Below are 20,727 nucleotides of genomic sequence, written 5' to 3'. Positions count from 1 at the left end.
CTTAGCTCCCATTTAGCCCAGCTTCATCTCAACTTTAAAAAAAAAAAAAAAAAATCACTTCCAAGGGGTTTGGTTAGCCAAACTGAATTCCATATCCTCCTCCCTACATCAGCAGCTCATTCTCTTAGAAGTGATGTGAGTCACATGGTTCCATAAGGGCCAAGTACAGCGGCTCATGCCTATAACCCTAGGACCCTGGAGACTGAGCCAGGAGTACTGCTAAGAGTTTGAGGTCACCCTGGGGTACCAAGTAAAATCTAGACCAACGCCACAGAGCAAGGTGCTGTCTCCAAGCTAAAAAAAAAATTAGAAAATAGAGCCGGGCATGGTGGAGCACACCTTTAATGCCAGTACTCGGGAGGCAGAGGCAGACAGATCACTGTGAGTTTGAGGCCAGCCTGGTCTACAAAGTGAGTCTAGGACAGCCAAGGTTACACACACACACACAAAAAAACCTGTCTTGAAAAACAAAACAAAACAAAAACAATTAAAAATTAATTGTATACCCAGATCTAGCCAATGGACAGAACATTCTCCACAGTTGAGTGAAGAGTGGGTTCTGACTTTCACACAAACTCTGGTGCCTCATATTTGACCATGTCCCCTGGAGGGGGAGACCTGGTGGCACTCAGAGGGAGGACAGCAAGTTACCAAGAAGAGACTTGATACCCTATGAGCATACACAGGGGGAGGAAATCCCCCTCAGGAACAGTCATAAGGGAGGGGAATAAGGGGAAAATGGGAGGGAGGGAAGAATGGGAGGATACAAGAGATGGGATAACCATTGAGATGTAACAAGAATAAATTAATAAAAAAATTTTTAAAAATTAATTGTAGCACTTGGGTGGCAGAGGCAGCAGATCTCTATGAATTCAAGGCCAGCCTGGTCTAAGGGCTACACAGAGAAACCAACATTTAAAAAATAGAACACAACAACAAAATGTTCTGACTGAGTAATTTTTAATGGGATGATTAATTTATTTCATGAAGAATGAAAAAGTTTAATCTTAGCACTCAGGAGGCAGAGGCAGGTGGTTCCCTGTGAGTTCTAGGCCAGCCTGATTTACAAAATGAGTCCAAGACAGCCAGGGATACACACAGAGAAACCCTGTCTCTGAAAAACAAAACAACAACAACAACAACAAAAAAAAAAAAAAAAAAAAAAAAAAAGAGGAGGAAGAGGAGGAAAAAGCTGACTTTCACAGAGCACCTGTATCTCAGACAAGTGACAAGTATTAATTAAACCCCCACAATAACCCTGAAGTATGATTCTGTTTATAGACAGAATCATAAGGCTCAGAGAAATTTGTCATTTACTTTTGCCTCAGTGTACACGACATCTGACAGAAATAACTTAAAGGAGGACAGACTTATCTGGGCTCAGGGTTTCAGAGGACTACAGCCAATCATGGCCGCAAGAGCTCCTCATCAGACATTGGGAACAGAAATATGGAAGCCTATGAGGTACACATCTAGTCACCTGCTTCCACTGGCCACGCCCCACAGCCAGCCTGAAAAATCCTGCCTCAAACTGGGCACCAACTTCTTGGAACATAAACCCATGAGAGACATTCCTGAATAATGTGCTTAGGAAACACCAAATTTACGGAATCCAGGGTGGAACTGAGATTTGACTTCTAAACTAATGCTACTAAGAGGTAAAGAGGAAAACATGGTTTCCAAGTTCTGCAAGCTAACACTTTCTTTAGGGGGAACCTGCAGACCATAACCCTCCCAAGCAGGTCACCTCAGAAGTTGCCTTTGTCTCTGATGGGTATGTGTTGAAAGGAATAGTCGAGAAGTTGTATATTTGAGGCTCTTTCTGCCAAACCCAAGATCCTACTGTAAGCCCGGTCTCCTGAGGTGGGTCCCTCAGGTAGAGTTGGACTTTATCATGAACACGAAGTGGTGTCATCTCTATCCATGTTCCCGTGGTAACGCGTAACCTTCCTCTTTTCCTCAGGGGTTGTGTGTATGTTGCTACCTCCTGAACTAGCTTTAAGAAAAAAAATTCTTTGCTTCCCACTGTCCGTTCCTGCTAACTGGACAAGTTAAGCCAGCTCTTACTTTTCCTTTGAGATCATTCACTCTCAAGTGATTGTGTGAGAAAGCCAAGTTAGTAAGCTGCACCTCAGGCACCTATAAAAAGTGCGGTTTAAGAGCAGCTCTCTGTGCCTGTGAGAGGTGGCTCGTGGCCAAGAGCTCTGTGCTCTAGCTGAGGGCCTAAGTTTGGCTCCCAGTAGCCACAACAGAGAGCCCACAGCCACCTGTAACTCTGGCCCCATGAGATCTAACATTCTCTTCTGGTCTCCAGGAGCACTTAGACTCCTGTGGGCATTTGCATATGCGTACACACACACACACACACACACACACACACACACACACACACACACACACACACACACCCCACACGCAATCTTTTTTTAAAACCCGTTCTCTGTGTACTCCTTATACTGTTTGTTTGTCCATGCTCCCAGCATCAGCATCTATGATCCATGTGGTAGGACCATGGTTCATGTGATAGCAATTCTGAACAAGGCTAAGGATGCACACACTGTGCTTTGTCCCCACAGTTCATGTGCTGGAACTTGGTCTCCAGCGAAGAGCATGGAGAGGCTGAAGGTCCAGAGGTCTTTGGGCCGAGAGGGCTCATGAGTGTCATGGTCAAGATGCTCGTGGAGTGACGGGCTGGCATGTGTGCTCTGACTGCCCACGCAGAGCCTTGTGCTGTGTCACACAGCAGGAAAGCAGCCCTCACCTGAGGCTGAGTAGATGACAGCACCATGTTCTTGGACTTCTCACCTTTCAGAACTGTGAGGTAAGTAAACCTCAATCCAGTAAAAATTATCTAGCTCGGAGTGTTCAATTATAGCAAAAGCAAACAGAATAAGACAAAACGTGGCAAAGGTTTGTAGGTACAACAGGGAAGAGATGTACAGGCCACAGAGGGCCTAGACTCAGTTTACCTTAGTCTGAATATTCTCTGACAGATAGGACAGTATCTACTTACATTAATGTTGTGAGCAGTGACATGACCCATAGGCTGCCTTGGCAACACAAATGCTGAATAACTAGCAGCTATTCTTAACCATGCTATCTAAGTAGCACCATGTAAGGAAGTCCACAGAACCACACCACTCATCAGTGACCTGCCAAAGTAAGAAGCCAGAAATACAGACACAAATCCCTGGTACATTTGAAAGCCTAGACAGAAACACTTTCAGACTGAGAGAAGAGGCTAGGGAGGTGTTCAGTGGGTAAAGCAAAGCATGAGAGCCTGTGCTCAGATCCTCAGTACCCACGTCAAAAGCCTGGCATGGCAAAGCCCACGTGTGATCCCAGCATGAGAGGCACAGCTGCACTGCATAAAGGGAGGAGGCCAGGAGAGGAGAGGCTGGGTCCTTGAGAGCAGGAGGTCCTGGAGCCTGGAGTCCCACGGAAGCTGAGTGCTTTCCTTTCATCAGCACTGGTATTCAGTGCGAAGAACACGGTGAATCTGCTGTGTCTGAGAAACCGGGAGAAGGAAGGCTGATGCCTGCTCCCAGGGCTTGTCCGTGTGTAAGAGAGCTCAGCAGGGGAACAAGACAAAGCTGCTTTCAGAGGCCAAGTATGAGCCAACAAAATGGCGCGGCCGGCAAAGGCACTTGCTGCCAAACTTGACACCGTGAGTGTGACTCCCCAAGCCCCACATGGTGGAGAGAGAAAACATTCCCACAAGTTGTTCTCTGACCTACACACTATTGTCAAGGCACGTGTATGCGCCCCCAATACAGCAGGGAGGTAGGCAGGTAGATGATAGACACACACACACACACACACACACACACACGTAATTTTTTTCTTAAAGAAGCAAACAAAGTATGCTTGATGGTGCATGCCTGGAATCCCACCACTCAGGTGGCTACAGGAGGCCTGAGCTCAAAGCCAACCTGGGCTCCATGGTGGGAAACAGGGGAGATGGACAAGAAGTTTCTTTAAAATCAAGCATTTTCTATGGCAGACTTCATTATTTCCTCAGTGTTGGCTCTTTCCATGTGCAGTGTTACACTAATTATGATCTTCTAGCCAGCCTCACTTGAGGCCTACACGGTGCGTCACAAGAAAGGCAAACATAAGAAAGTATAATATTTTCACTATTTCTTCACCTCTTTCTTGGACTTGGGGTTTCTCTTCTTCTTCCTATTCTTCCTCCTCTTCTTTCGTTTTTCATTATTTATTTATTATTATGCATACAGTGTTCTGCCTGCATGTACACCTGCAGGCCAGAAGAGGGCACCAGATCTCATTATAGATGGTTGGGAGCCACCATGTAGTTGCTGGGAATTGAACTCAGGACCTTTGGAAGAGCCATATCTCAAGCCTAACACAGACGTGTTCTAAAAGGATTGCTTAGACAGAATGAGTTCCACCCCACTTGTTTTAAAGTCAAAAAGAAAAATTGTGTGTGTATGTGTGTGTGTGTGTGTGTATAAATGTTTGTGTGTATGTGTATGCATGTAATTGTACATGTGTATATATGTATGTGTGCGATGTGTGTGTGCACACACAAGCACAGCTATGTGCTCACAGAGGCCAGAGGATGGCAGGTCTTCTGTTCTACCACCTTCCACTTTACCCTCTTACTGAACTTGGAGCTTACTATTTTTCAGCTAGACCCATTGGTCCTCCTCCAGTTTCTGTCAGGTGGGCACATCCATGTTCAGTTTTTGCATGTGGGGCTGGGGATCCTCGTCCCTGTGTGCACAAGCATTCTCACCTGTGAGCCATCTCCTCAGCCATAAGGGTCCTGTTAGAACAAGTCACCTTTCTCCTATGACACCAGATACTTAACCTCAAACCTCACGAAATTTCCAATACTGAATTAAAATAGTGTTCGTGACTTTACATTTTAATGAAAGCAATCCCGTGGGTACTTTTTTTCCTGACAAGACATAGATAATTGTGGTTGGCTTGTGGAGCCCATGACAGGGCCCCACTGTGCACTTGCTGACTTTGAGGATCTGAAATCCTCGTAAGTTTACAAGCTGCCCCTAGTGTAAGGAGGAGGTATGCTGACTTGGGAAAGATGCTGATAAGAACAACAGCCACACTTGCTTCTCAGTCCCCGTGTGTGCACAGGCACCCCGCACACACCTTCCTGCACGCTTGCTTCTCAGTACCTGTGTGCACAGGTACCCTGCACACGCCTTCCTGCACGCTTGCTTCTCAGTCCCTGTGTGTGCACAGGCACCCTGCACACGCCTTCCTGCACGCTTGCTTCTCAGTCCCTGTGTGTGCACAGGCACCCCGCACACACCTTCCTGGTAGACGTCATCCCATTGAACAAGAGGAGTGTTAACTCCTAAGAAAAGACACGAGACGTGTGCCAGTCATATGCCACCCTCACAAAAGCTCTGACAAAACTCCAGAAACAAGAATTTTAACAGGGTTCTAGACATCGAACCCATATTTTTCAGGAAAGTGAAAATGACACCAGAAACTCTGAAGGACCCAGGACAACTGAAATCCACTCACAGAGTACGAGAGAGGAGCTCAGGAGCCCAGGTCTGAGGAGCAAGGGACAACTGATGCTCGGGAGAGACACAGCCTGCCAGGGTGTGGCCACTAGCAGTCTATGTGCCCCAGAGGATGAGTCCACACCCACCTGTGACTGTATGGGCAGCACAAACTGAACTCACTGGGTTATTTAAAAAAAAAAAAAAAAAAGGCGAGCAGAAGGCAGGAAGTTGGGAGATGTTTGGCAGGTGGGGTTGCTCTGGGTGGAGAAGGGAGTAAATATGACAAAAATGCATTGTTTGAAATTCTTTTTTTTTTTTTTTTTTTCCCTTCGAGAAAGGGTTTCTCTGTGTAACCTTGGCTGTCCTGGACTCACTTTGTAGACCAGGCTGGCCTCGAACTCACAGCGATCTGCCTGCCTCTGCCTCTCTAAGTGCTGGGATTACAAGCATGTGCCACTGCACCCAGCTTGAAATTCTTAAAAAAGCAATAAAAAATATTATAGCTTTTTAAAAAAGGAAATTCCAATCATATAAAATACATAAAGCCAAGAACTATCCCAACTATTTCACCTCACCCACTCTACCCCTTTCAACTGGCTTTTAAACCGGTATCAAAAATGAGAAATTAAAGGGATGGTTTAATACAAAATATAAATCCTTCAGCATCCTCAAAATACTTATTCTATGACTATAGGACATAACTGCAGAGTGAGATGCAAAAGTCCTGTTGGTACTACGCCTGCCTCCCCAGGAGCCCGGCTTCATTTCTAACATCCACTGAAGTGTGTGCGAGAGGCACTTCCCAACAGCAAATGCCAAACAGGAGCAATGAAATCAAGGGAAACAAAAGACCTGAAAAAAGGATGGGCTTTGCTGAGCACTAAGAGAACTTCCAAGTAAACTTTCCCCCTGCTACTCAGGGTAAAATCTTCCAGCAGGCAGATTTCCTGCCCTCGTTTGCATATCTATGCGAGCCTATTCTCTCTCTCTCTTTCTCCCTCTCTCCCTCTCCCTCTCTCTCTCTTTCCTTTCAAGCCCCTTTGCCCTTTCAATCATGAAGCATATTACTCCACTGTCAGGGCAAAGCAGTTCCTAACAACAGGGAACCCAGCTGGGATAGGAAGAGGGCAGCAGGCTCATGCATTAACATAATAATCCAACTGTGTTCCCATAGGCCCTTAGGGCAGACAGCATATTAGGTAGGCCTCCTGTGCAGACCCTGGCGGAAGCTGCCTTATCACCTGCCCATCAACCTGTGGCAGCCAGAGCAGGCTCGGTAGCTGCAGCCCCTGCCAAGCGGTGGTGCCCAATTACCTTACCACAGAAGACAGAAATCATTTCTCTATGTCTGTCTAACGTGCTCGGTGCGTTTCCTTATTTGTGGTTTGAGTCTGCACTCGGATTCGTTTCCAGGAGATTGACTTCTTGCCTTTTAACTTTTTTAAAGTCTAGTTGCCTAAAGTCCACGGCTCTACAGAAGGCAGGAAAGGGATTCCAAGGGGGGCTGAGACATAAAGGCCAAGCTGATGAGACGCTAACTGCTGGGTTACCAGTGCCTGTAGATTCTTCCATCAATTCAAAGGACTTGAGGTCTGTGGAGGGCCCTCATTTATTTCCTCAGGGAGACAGACAAAAAAGAGGGGGAGGGGATAATCCTAAATCCTATATTCTCTGAGTATAAATAAATGTCCACCCCATCAGCACCCACCCTCCCAGAAACTGAGCTGTTGGGCACCCTGACCCAGGGCGGAACTCATGCTTCGATCACTACTCTGCTGGAGGAAAATTGAGAAACGGACGAGAAAGGATTTTTTCATTCTTAAATTATTATTGAAAACCCTAAAAAAAAAATAAAAATAGAAAGAAGTCAGCCCTCTGGTGAGCCTTTCAGGGTCCACATGAGAAGTCTCTGCTGAGTTGCTAAGGGCCTGGGGTCTTGGCTTTGTCTGTGTATAGTTTTCTTCCCACGTTTCAGAGCACTTAGTGTGAAGGAAGCCAAGGGGTGTGTGCCCCAAGAAGGGGCTCTGTCATCAACCAGCACCTCAAAGTACGAATCACCTCAGCTGACTAAACACAATAATCTCACTCCTTGAAAAACATTACTTTAGAAGACTGTGAAATACAGGTGTAGGATTTGACGTTTAATTTAAGCTACAGAGGGTGCTTATAGAAGCAGTCTACAGAACGTTACTTACAAGTACAGCACTGCCAATTTGGCTAAGGGAACATTTTCCACTGATCATGTGTTTCTAAATAAACGTGAGTCCCCAGGTTTTATGGGTATTTTAATAAAAAACGAATCGCCTACTAAAACAAAAATGTATTTATCTACCATTTCTATGAATTTTAAATGGTAAGAAACCAACACTATTATTTAAGCCAACCAAACTGGTGTCTTTTGTGTGCAGCCTCATAATTGGGTAAAACTTAAGAAAGGAGCTAAGTCTACAGCAGCACAGGTCTTTAGGAGCTGTGCCCGGTAGCCAGCCACAGTTTCAACATTCCATTAGCAGGTGGGGGGCGGGCAACACCACAACCTGTCAGTTTTTTACGTCCGCACACACCACTTGGGGCTGTGTGTGGAGCAAGAACCTCAGCATGAAGAAATCTGTTTGCTCTTTAACAAACACCTGGGGAAAATTCAAATCAAGGAGAAGGAAAAACTCCTAAAAAAAAAAAAAAAAAAAAAAAAAAAAACGTTTTCTTCTGTGTGTAAATCGAGAGCTATTTAAGTCTCAAAACAATATGATATGTTATAGGGTGATGGAGGTGTAAATACAAAATATTAAACTCCATTATAAATATTAATGCTAGTATGTGTATTAAACAGCAAGATTATACACATCTCCTTGATCTACTGGGGATTCCATGGGTTTGTTATTCTTCATAAATTCTTACATCTTGACAAAATGTAATAGATCTTCTAAGTCATTAAGTGTAGAAACCTGATTTTTGATTAAAAGACAATAAACAATAGCTCTATGTAGTGGTAACAGGATAAATAGACTTTATTTCTCAGAGGAGCACTGTAGGGTGAATATACAACAAAAAACAAGCTATTCTGTTAGTAGGGTGTGGATTGTAATGTAAATTGCAATTTATGTAACAGCTCTAAGAATATGGCTCTAAAACAGTGGCAGAGAAGCTAGTAAGGGTAAGACCCATGGTTGTTTCTAGATTTGGCAGTTCAACTTTTGATGAGCTTCAAAGATTTTTTTAGAACACAAATACTGAACATAAACACGCTTTCTGGAATTTAAGTGGGTGTTCATATCAATAGGAAGTCTTGGGAAAGAAGTCTTAATTGTATTAAGTATTATATAGCAGTTTAAATGTCTGGACCAGTGACCCACCCCTACCCTGGCCCAGCAGTGTCTGCGCTGCACTCCCCTCCCCTGAAATGAGCCATACCTTCTGTCCCCCCCCCCCCACCCAGCAGTGTCTGAGCTGCACTCCCCTCCTCTGAAATGAGCCATACCTTCTGTCCCCCCACCCCCACCCAGCAGTGTCTGAGCTGCACTCCCCTCCTCTGAAATGAGCCATACCTTCTGTCCCCCCACCCCCACCCAGCAGTGTCTGAGCTGCACTCCCCTCCTCTGAAATGAGCCATACCTTCTGTCCCCCCCCCCCACCCAGCAGTGTCTGAGCTGCACTCCCCTCCCTGAAATGAGCCATACCTTCTGTCCCCCCACCCCCACCCAGCAGTGTCTGAGCTGCACTCCCCTCCCCTGAAATGAGCCATACCTCTGTCCCCCCACCCCCACCCAGCAGTGTCTGAGCTGCACTCCCCTCCTCTGAAATGAGCCATACCTTCTGTCCCCCCACCCCCACCCAGCAGTGTCTGAGCTGCACTCCCCTCCTCTGAAATGAGCCATACCTTCTGTCCCCCCACCCTCACCCAGCAGTGTCTGAGCTGCACTCCCCTCCTCTGAAATGAGCCATACCTTCTGTCCCCCCACCCCCACCCAGCAGTGTCTGAGCTGCACTCCCCTCCTCTGAAATGAGCCATCCCTCTGTCCCCCCACCCCCACCCAGCAGTGTCTGAGCTGCACTCCCCTCCTCTGAAATGAGCCATACCTCTGTCCCCCCACCCCCACCCAGCAGTGTCTGAGCTGCACTCCCCTCCTCTGAAATGAGCCATACCTTCTGTCCCCCCACCCCCACCCAGCAGTGTCTGAGCTGCACTCCCCTCCTCTGAAATGAGCCATACCTCTGTCCCCCCACCCCCACCCAGCAGTGTCTGAGCTGCACTCCCCTCCTCTGAAATGAGCCATACCTTCTGTCCCCCCACCCCCACCCAGCAGTGTCTGAGCTGCACTCCCGTCCTCTGAAATGAGCCATACCTTCATCTGACTCTTCTATTAGAGCTTGGGCTCCTCCAGAGAATGACTTGGAAAGGTTCCTCCTCTTCCTGAGAGTCAGAGTGATCTGACTCTCAAGAACTCCATCCACCGGGTTCAATTTGGTGTAGACACAGTTTCAGAAATGGGAAGCAGCTAGTATATTTTGACATTTCTGCCAAGTACCAAATTATGTATGAAATATCAAAATTACATGTTGAACTAGATACCATTTTGCTTTGTATCTTTCTGAATAGCCCTTCAGCTGGTGAGGCACAATACATTTTTCCCCCCCCCCGGGCAAAATCCCCAGGCTACAATAACTGAGTCTCAAGTCTTCTGGACAGCTTTCCAAACATTATCCTTACATATCTGATTATTCATCAGTTGTAGTTCTATTTCATATTTAACCATGCAAATCATACTGTAAAAGAGGGAAAACAGTCCATTTAAAATATTTGGATGCTACAGAAGACAACTTCATTTTTGACATTTTTCAATTGCTCACCTTTATTTTAGTAGTGGAGTTAGATGCCACAGGGAGTCAAAGCTGCTCACTGGTATACCCCAAACATAACTGTTTCCAGGGCTGTGGTTTTACACAACATGCTATCTACCTGCATTTGACACCTGAGACAGGAATCTCCCATCAGCCAAGACCGCCCCGCCCCAACCTCTCAAGGTGGCTGAGCATCACAGACACCATTCCAAATAGTAATAAATGTCCCAAAGTCAATACTTTAAACTTAGGGTGAAAATAACTATAGTTCATTTAAAACTGGGGAAATTTATTACATAAAAGTTAAACTATTAAAAAAAAAATGAAAACTCTTAGACCATTATAGACTAAAAACAAAAACCACAAGGTTGTGTGCTCAACCCACAGTTTTGCAAAGAGAGAAATTAAAATGCATATTAAATTATTGCATTCTAACAAAACCAACTTGATGTATATTGCAAACATTCTCATGTACCATGTGATTCTATCATCAAAGTTTATGGATTTCTACTTCAACACCTACTCAAGCACTAAGTCACTTATGCATTAAGCTTTAAAAAATTAAAAAAAAAAAAAAAAAAAGGAGTTTCAAAAAGAGACCTCAACTGCCCGGTGTTACAATTTAGTTCCTAGTTCTAATCAAAACCCTTCCACACAGATGCTATGGAGAAACAAAAAAGGGGGAAAGTTTGAGTGGGTAGAGGAGTGGGCAACATATACAGAGCAAGGTAGAATAAGCAAATAAAGCACCATGGGGAAGGCTGAAGAGATGGCTTAGAGGTTCAGAGCACTGTCTGTTCTTCCAAAGGCCCTAAGTTCAATTCCCAGCAACCACATGGTGGCTCACAACCATCTATAATGAGACGTGGTGCCCTCTTCTAGTGTGAAGGCACACATGCAGGCAGATACTGTACAAATAATAAATTTTAATAAACAAAAACCATGGAGAGATGGCTCCTGGGTAAAGCATTTGTTCTACAAACATGAGGACCTGAGTTCGAATCCCCAGCACCCATATGAAAAGGTAGGCATGACTGTGCATGCCTCCAAAGCAGATCAGAGACAGAGACAGGCAGATTCCAAGAGTTACAAGGCAGCCAGCCTAACCAAAACAGCGAGCGCCATACCACACACAGCACACAACTTTACAACACAAACAAGAAAAAACTCTTCACCTTCCTATATTCACCTATATTTATTATAAAGCATAGCTGAATACTTCTCTATATACAGTGCTGTGGATGTGAGGTGTTATGCTAAGAAATGAGGGGCGCAGTCATGTCCACATGGTTAAGGGGGTTGGGAGGCAGGAGGGAGCACTAGTGCCAAGGAAGCAATCCAAGACAATGAGAATTATAATTTAGAGGAAAGTAGAACAGCAATGCTGTATTGGAAACTTCTAGAAGACCAAAGAAAAGGGACCTCTGGGTCTTCTCCTTAGCAAATGGTCATTTAAATGGAAGGGAGAAAGAAGGGAGAACAGAGAGAGGGGGGAGAAAAGAATAGGGGACTGACTCCATGCACAAGGAGGAGAGGAAGGACCACCGGGGAGCAGGGGGGCGGGGTAGCTGGGGGGAGGAGATCCACAGCAGAGGGTAGATGTTTCGTCCATTGCTGGACCTTAGTCCTGAAACCACAACTCAAGCACAGAACAAATCTGGCTGTGATCAAGTCCAAGGGGTTGGCAGCACCGTACTGAAAAAATTTTTGTTTCCCCAAACAGCCCCATCTTAAATTACTCCCCTCACTGAGGCTCATAGGCATTTACCCTGAACATAAGCCAGGCACACAGATGAGGGCACCGGGTTAGCGCTAGCACAGGGCTCTGAGCACTCTGAAGAGAGGCAAGCAGGACACAACCAGAAGTGTGAGCCCAAAAACTCAGACACACTTTGATAAGAAACATCAAATCCCACTCTGAGGAGGAAGAAAACAAAGCAAGCCCCAAAATCCAGTGCCTCCTTAATGCTTCATGCAAGAAGCGAGCTTTCTTCTCGCTTGGATACTTAACTCCAGAGAGAGAAATTGATTAGCCCCTATAAACTGCTACCAGGGGCTTCATTTTCCTCAAGGAGTTAAGAGAATCCTTGACCGCTACACAAAGAATACAAATTCTGTACCTATACACGGCTACCACATAGCTCCAATGACATGGAAAGACGTTTTTACGGCCTTTGTGGCAAGTTTACATTGCCAGGTCTTAAAAAATGAGTTGCAGCACTTCAAAGCGCTGAGGCTGACCAGTGGTGTCGGGTCACAGTGGCTTCCAACAGCATCCGAGGAGAGCAGGGTTGGCACCCTGACTGCCTGTTGTTGCTAACATTATAATGCTGGACAGAGAGAAAGCCAGCAGGAAGGTGCCTGCCTGCTGACGCTCTCACCAAGAGCCCAAGACACCGAACACCAGAACCTGATTTTTACAAATTCCTTGGAATAAATTCAGCTACAAGCCATTAAAGGTTCTAGAATTAAGAATGACCTAAAATAACAAACATATTAATATCTCTCAAATTCGTATGTGATCGAAGAATGTAAGATCTCATGTAGAAGGCGACTAGGTAAAGGATAAAATTCCTTACCAATCATTAGTAATACCAAAGTGGAGAGAGAGAGAGAGAGTCGACCATTAATAAGGGACAGAGTCCCACCATGGAGATTAATTCCGAATTCATTTGAGAACCAGGAGGCTGTGCTCTCACAACCCCCCTCCAAAACAGTTCAAGATTCAAACAGCAGTCCTTTATAAGCAAGGAAATGAAAAAACAGCCCTGCGCACACACATGGCAGCCAGGTAGCCCCTCACCGCTAGTGTGCACTGTAACTCCCAAGTGCAATGCCCACTTCTTTCAGAGCAGGTGAGAATGCCCTCCTGATCTCTTGTCCACTGGGGCTAAGCATCCCAGCTGAGGGGCTGAGATCAAGCAGGGGCTCCTTTTATTTCAGCTTTCTTTGGATAGCAAACCTCTCCCAACTAGCTACACAAAAGAAAATTGATCCAAACAGAAATAAACTCACTAAAATTTAAGGTTACTCCAACAAAAGGGTTAATTAGGAAAACAAATTTTCCCCGACTGTTAATAATGGGACCGACACACACTGTGTGCCCATAAGTAATGCGCAGGCATCTTTGATCTTCGGCCCCACGCGGTTTCTGTTGCCTACTGTAGCCTGGCCTCTGGGACCCTCTCAGAACCAGACATCTGGCTACTTTGTTGTTTCTGACTAATCTCCTCCCAGGAGAGCTTAAAAAAAAAAAAAAAAAAAAAAAAAAGACACCAGGCAAGGAGGGTCTTGGCAGGGAAAAACATGACAATATTAGCACATTCCCTTCTGGGTGGAGGAGAGCATCAAAATCTTCTTCAGATTTCTATAGGTCTTCTCAAGCACCTCTGGCCTCCGAATTCACCCTGGTGTGATTTTAAAGGGATGTATAGAGTAGCCATTAAGGCCCATAAATCATCTTTGCAAATCCACTGAATGTTAATCATACACTACTGTACTATGTAGGAGAAAGTTGTGAGGAAAATACAAATCAGATTAATTCTTCACCCATCTGTTAGGGCTGGGTGATGACTGAAAAAACAAACATTTTTAATTGTCAGCTGAAGGCTGACACCAAAATTGTGGGACAATGCCTGAGATCTGCAAACAGCGTCCCATGCCTCCCATTAAGCCTATTTCTTTCTTTCTTTCTTTCTTTCTTTCTTTCTTTCTTTCTTTCTTTTCTTTTAAACGGGACTTTTCCTTTTTCTAAAGCTCCTGGAAAGGTTTTATAAAGCGGGCTTCCTTCTGTAACATGCCTCTGAGCAAATGAAGGAGTGAGAAGTGATGCAGGCTAAACAACTGATGGATAAAACGGTTATTTTGTAATCATGGTATCATCAATATTTTCCCCAAGGCAACAAATTACCATCAATATCTTAATACCTGTTTAGGGATTATTATTTAAGCCCACCAAAATCTATACAGTCAGAGGAACAAAAACATTTTACCATTTGCTCCACAAATGGAATATAAATCAAGTAGGATAAATAAGAATTCTGACACTGAATCCTAAATTCACATTACATCTATTTCTAATATGTGACAGAAATTACATGTAGCATGATAGTCATACTGATAGTCATAATTTCGGACAGTGACAGAAGGCTGGTCAGACTGCCCAAATGCCCAAGGAGCTCGTGCTGGGCTAGCCCGAGCCCCAGGACTGTAAAGAGAAATCCCCGTTTCACGCTATAACTATGTTCCTAATAACATTGATATAAACTAAGATTTCAGCCGCCACCATCTTTCACTATGAACCCTATTTTATCATAGTACTGCCTACTCTAACGCCCATTATGACAAATTATTAACTGGGATATTCAGTGAAATACAACCTACTGCTGTAGGTAAAAGGCCTGTCTTTTTCTTCTTCTCCTCCCCCCCCACCCCACCCCCCCGCCGGTTTTTTGTTTTCTGAGACAGGGTTTCTCTCTGTAACAGCCCTGAAACTCACTCTGTAGACCAGGCTGGTCTCAAACTCACAGAGCCATGTGCCTCTGCCTGCTGAGTGCTGGGATTAAAGGCGTGAGCCACCATGCCTGGTTGGACTATGCCCAGTTGTAAACAGCTTCTAAAAACCAAGGAGAACAAATATACTACTGGTATCAGATCACCCAAGTTCAAAAAACAAAACAACAACAACAAAAATATCATTTGTTTGTTCTGAGCCAGGATTTCATGTAGCCCAGGCTGGCCTTGAGCCCTGATCCTCCTGCTTTGTTTCCAAAGTGCTTGAATTACAGATATGTGTCAAGTCATGTGGATGGATAAAATTAGAAATCTTAAATTGAGTCGACCTGACATGATATTCAATTTAAAAGATGAACACAGGGGCCACACGTGGTGGCGCACGCCTGTAATCCCAGCACTCAGGAGGCAGAGGCAGGCAGAGCTCTGTGAGTTTGAGGCCAGCCTGGTCTACAAAGTGAGTCCAGGACAACCAAGGCTACACAGACAAACACAGGGAATGTATTTCCTTTGGGTAGGAACTGAGCACTGTTTAGGTAGATCCTGGATGAGCTAGCGTTCTCCATTTGGTCAGTTTCATCTCTACCATCTTGCTCCCATTTCCTGACCCACTGTGGGGGAAACACATAGAGGAGAAATGAAACAAATGAAAACGTCTATAGCACTAAGTCGATGCCCTGTAGGTTCTATACCCACATCTCCCGGGGATTTAAGATTTCATTTGACTGTGTCTTGCGATTTTCTTTTATGGGTAGGAGGTGTGCACATGTTCACATGTGTGGGCACATGTGGAAGGCCAGGGTTTGAGTCAACAGTCTCCAGTGGGTGCCTTCCTATCACCTTCCACCTTACCACTGAAGCCAGGTCCCTCACTGATTGTCCAGCCTGGCTGGCCAACCTTGCTAGGGGCAGGATCTGAACTCCTGTCCTCGCCAGCACTAACCATGCAGCCGGCTTCCCAGCCCCCTGACATCTGTGAGTTGCCACAGCTCCAGTTCCCTTGGCTGACCATCCATCTCCCTGCAGCACACAAATCAATCTCTCATGATTCATTTTGAGAGAATGTCACAGCCTTCCATCAAAACACGGTGCTCGCCTAACAGAACGTTGTGAAAGTCCTAACTGGGATAAGATGACAGCAGTGAGCTTTGGAGCAGACCCTGTGCTCACAGCAAAGCAGAGTATGATAGCCAGCAGGTTTCTTAGAAGGTTGGTGCTGGGTAGCAACATGCTAAGGGATATCCAGGTGGACCTTGGTAACACCCACTGTACACAGTGTCTCCTAGAGAGCACCACAGCTCCAGCAGGCTACCCAACCATGGCGTCGTCTTCTTCTTCTTCTTCTTCTTCTTCTTCTTCTTCTTCTTCTTCTTCTTCTTCTTCTTCTTCTTCTTCTTCTTCTTCTTCTTCTTCTCTTCTTCTCTTCTTCTTCTTCTTCTTCTTCTTCTTCTTCTTCTTCTTCTTCTTCTTCTTCTCTTAATGTATAGGGTGCCATATCACATTATAGATGGTTGTGAGCCACCATGTGGTTGCTGGGAATTGAACTCAGGACCTCTGGAAGAGCAGACAGTGTTCTTAAACTCTGAGCCATCTCTCCAGCCCCCATGGCAGCTTCTTGAAGACACTGTATCAGGAGTTCCTCATTATACTGAAGTAGTGCACGCCTTTAATCCCAGCACTCGGGTAGCAGAGGCAGGAGGATGTCTGAGTTGGAGGCCAGCCTGGTCTACAGAATGAGTTCCAGCACAGCCAGGGCTACACAGAGAAACCCTGTCTGGGGGAGGGAAGGGGGAGGGCGTGCAAGTCTAAGACTGGGACTTGGGAATTTCACGGGACACTTCACTTTGCTTTGCAAATGGAGGAAGAGACTGCGGTGACAACAAGAATGCTGCTAACAACAGAGGTGCCAAGAGCGAGCCATGCTGAGCCCTTCTAAAGTCTAGCTCCATTAGTGGAGAAAATGAAAAGGCTAAAGGGCCAGGAAGACAGCTCGGCGCACAAAGCCATGCAAAGCCTGAGGATCTGACCCAAAACCCACATCAGAGAGAGAGAACTGACTGACTCTTAAAAGTTGACCCCTCACCTCCACATATGCACTGTGGTTGAAGAATCCAAGTTAGGTAAGTTAGCTGTAGCTCAGCCATGTTACTTATATGCTTGCTACTTAAAGTAGCCAAATAAGTCAAGAAAATTTTCCAATACTACACCCCACAGCCCCTAACCCACATTACCCAGAATCCATTAGCATGAGACAGTGTAAGACTCCAGGTGCCTGAGCTCAGCCACCTTAACAATAGCATCTTAGGCTAATAGCAGGAACAAACAGAACAAGTTAATGTTGTTAGCCTCAAGAGCCCTCCACCTCACCCTGGCAGCTTGGAATTTACTGTCTCTACCTCACCCTGCTCGGAACTTACTGGCCTCTGAGTAAAGGTCACATCCATACATCTTACCTCAAACATCTGCCAGAATCAACTGCCCCAACCCCCAAAAGGTCACCTTTGTTAGCCCATCAGTTGTTAACTAACCATTGTTGCTGAGCTCTGGGTCTCCAACATTTCTGAGCTTGATGGGTCCTGGCGCATCAGCTCAACAAAATTCCTTTGCTTTTGCATCGACTCTGGACTGACTCTCAATTGGGCTCCCAGGAATAGACTCTGACGATCTGAGTCTAGCATGGTAATGTGCGCCTACGCGCGCGAGGCACATACATATCATGGATAAAATAAGATAAAAATTTCAAGCCACCAGAATAGAGAAGAAAAGCCAAGGGTGGAAAGGAGGAGGAGAGAAAATATGGGAAGCAATTCAGAAGACAGAGGTACTTTTTTTTTTTCCTGACAGTTTTGCTCTACAGCGCAGAACAATCGGGCGCTCATAATGATCACACTACACCTGACTCCCAAAGTACTAGGACTCCAATAGGAAGCGGCCATTCCTGGCTTAAAGTGTGTCTTGAAAATAGAGAACTAAAAATAAATAAATAAATATTTAAAAAGAAAATACAGAACTACAAGCGAAGGCCCCAGGGCTGGAGAGGTGGGAAGGGAGTCAGAAGCACCTGCCGAGCTCATAGGGCAGGGGTGCCCACAGCTGCCTGTGACCCCAGTTCCGAGGAACCCAACCACTCCCCCCACCTGGCACCTCCAGCATGCACAGTCAAACACACACACACATAAAATAAATAATTTTAATGAAGATAGTTTTTAAAATCAGGTAAATGTATGTTAATTCTCACACCTATGAAATGAAATCAATCATGTGAGTCAACTTAGTCAAAGAGAGAGAATAGGAAAATTTCCTCGGCTTATCCTCATAAAAAACATGATTTTTCTTCACCAACAAGAAAAACAGTACACTGAATTCCTAACCTTTGAGGTAATAAACACCAGTCAATAAGACAATGCAATATTCAATTAAAAAGTGCAGGTCACTCAGATAAGCCGCATAGAGAGCAATGATTAATTTATCGCCAATTAACTCCATCCCATAGACTATTACTTTATTAGCCAGTCTTCTAATAGTGATGGCAATAACATTACGATGTTTTGTAATTTGCAACATGTGTTCACAACGTTAACTCAATCACTTGACAAGACTGTATTAAAGCCTATACACACTCGGCAGGGGCAGGAAGTACTCCATATCGCCTAATGAATGTAATAAACTCAGGAAGGAGGTAGACACACAGTAACAGGGTTTAACAGTGCACTTCATTTTTTCTCTTTATTTAAACAATCATTAAAGAAAAACAACGCACGTGATGTCTTACTAGAGCTCAAGGACCACTTAAAACAGCTGATAAAGTAGGAAATGTTTGGGTAGGATTGCTTCCTGATAGAGTGTGGATCTGAAACCAGAATAAACACAGGACAGCGGCTTCCGAAGGAACCTTCGACTTTGTTTTCAGCTTCTTGTCCTGTAGGGAGCAGAGTTCCTGAGACAAGTCTGCCCCCCCTCCCCCCATCTCTCCCACTAGCCCAGCCATTCTCAATCTGTGGGTGGCAACCCCTTTGGGGGCCAAATGATCCTTTCATGGGGTCACCTAAGACCATTGGAAAACACATTACAATTCATAACAGTATCAAAATTACAGTTATGAAGCAGCAACAAAATTAGTCCTATGTCTGGGAGCAGCACAAAGTGAGGGTGGCAGCATTGGGAAGGTCTGCAGGGGCCTCCATTCATGCGGTATTCAGGTATGTCTCCATATTCAATTGCTAACTGCGGAACCCTGGGGAGCTGACTGCTAACAGGCTCGGGTATTGTCATTGCTACAGAGGAATCTCCCCGGTTATCTCTGGGTGGTTAACAGAGCCTGAAGAGCCTATGACTAGTGGGGCTTCCTCGCAGCTCTTGGGGCCCTCGGTGTGAATGTGGGGAGGGGAGATAACACCTTGGAGGAGTCCCCATGGGGACAAGAATGGAGCAGAGGTGGCCAGGGCCAGACTAGAGGAAGGGAAGTTAACAGAGGCTTCCCAGACTAGAGGCTAGGAAGTTAACAGAGTTGAGTTGGAATATACAAATATCTGCCCAGTTCTCTCTGTGTCGTATTTGAAAGCTAGAGCAGGAATAGGAAACAAACTCTCGATTACAACTGGTAGGTACAGATCTACTGCGGCAGCATGACGCCGAACACACGGGTCGCCCGTGTTACTCGCCACCCACCGGACTTTTGCGTATGGGGCACCACAAAGCAGTAACTTGGCCACACAGGAGCACCTTTTCAAGCTATCAGCTGCTGGACTACAGTCGTTTCCTCCTTGGCTAGTTTCTTCTGCTCTCACAGAGGTGGGACTATTCCAGCGCCCAGTCTCCACACTCAGTGTCTGAGCTCACCCTTTCCACAAGACCCACTCTCTAAAATCTTCCAGAAAGGCTGCTATCCTGACCCCACAGAGGAAGCCTCATCCACACTGGGCCTGGCTCAACTCCTGTGAGCTCTGAAGGCCCAGGCCACCCCTTATTGACCAGGCTCACCCACTCGCAGTCACCAGTAACTGGCTGCTGTCATTGAGAGCACTCAGTTTGTTGAGTCTTCTTAATTTTTGGATGAGATACTGTCTAATGGGTCGGAGTGTCCTGCACAGGTCAGGACGTCCCAGCTGTGAGACTTCAATCAGGGTTCCTCACCACGCCATCTACAAAATCAACATACTATAATACCAGGCACATATGATAATTAGCACGATTGTTGGGGAAATGAAAAGGCTGAAGAGCATTCTGTAAAATATGCACAGTATGTAAAATGTATTATCATGTTAAATGACCTTAAGAAGTAGTCTCACATATATATATATATTTCACTTTAAAGTGAATCTTAGCTTCTATAAGACTAAAGGTTTCATTTTAAATAAGAAAAAGAGCATCAACTTCATCACTCATTTAAAAACATAAAATTTACGCAGGGCATTGGTGGGGCACGCCTTTAATCCCAGTACTTGAGAGGCAGAAGCGGGCAGATCACTAGTTCAAGACCAGCCTGGTCTACAGAGTGAGTTCCAGGACAGCCAATCATACATAGGGAAACCTTCTCTCAAAAAAATATATAGATAAAATAAAATAAAATAAAATTTACCATCCAGACATGGAAACATCGGTTTATAGTCCCAGAACTTGGGAGGCAGAGGCAAGATGATCTCTAGTTCAGGGTGAGCCTAGGCTACACAGTGAGTTCTAGGAAAACCTGGCCTACACAGTGCATCCTGTTGTGCTCCCTCATGTTTTGTTTGGTTGGTTGGTTGGTTGTTTTTTGTTTTTTGTTTTTTTTTTTAACGTCAGCCTGACACAGCTGGAAAGAGTCACCTGAGAGGAGGGAATTTCAACTGAAAAAAATGTCTCCAAGCAGGCTGCAGGCAGGCAGGAAGTGCATTAT

At 45.3% G+C, this 20,727-nt stretch overlaps 1 protein-coding gene across 3 annotated transcripts in view; it reads right to left on the bottom strand.

Moving 5' to 3' along the window:
* Positions 1–20,727, bottom strand: part of Slc10a7 (solute carrier family 10 member 7) — a 230,874-nt gene that overhangs the window by 174,386 nt on the left and 35,761 nt on the right. The window contains exon 5 of one of the 3 annotated variants that reach the window (XM_051169285.1): positions 10,136–10,265. The exons of the other annotated variants lie outside the window; for them this stretch is intronic. Coding sequence (XP_051025242.1) covers positions 10,248–10,265 — 18 coding nt within the window. The 3' untranslated portion in view covers positions 10,136–10,247. Of the gene's footprint in view, positions 1–10,135; positions 10,266–20,727 lie in introns of those variants that run through there. 3 annotated transcript variants of the gene reach the window in all.

This window comes from Acomys russatus, chromosome 26 (genome assembly GCF_903995435.1).
Source record: "Acomys russatus chromosome 26, mAcoRus1.1, whole genome shotgun sequence".
Taxonomy (NCBI): domain Eukaryota; kingdom Metazoa; phylum Chordata; class Mammalia; order Rodentia; family Muridae; genus Acomys; species Acomys russatus.
The sequence above is the reverse complement of the archived record's forward strand: the minus strand, read 5'-3'. Positions and strand labels throughout refer to the sequence as shown.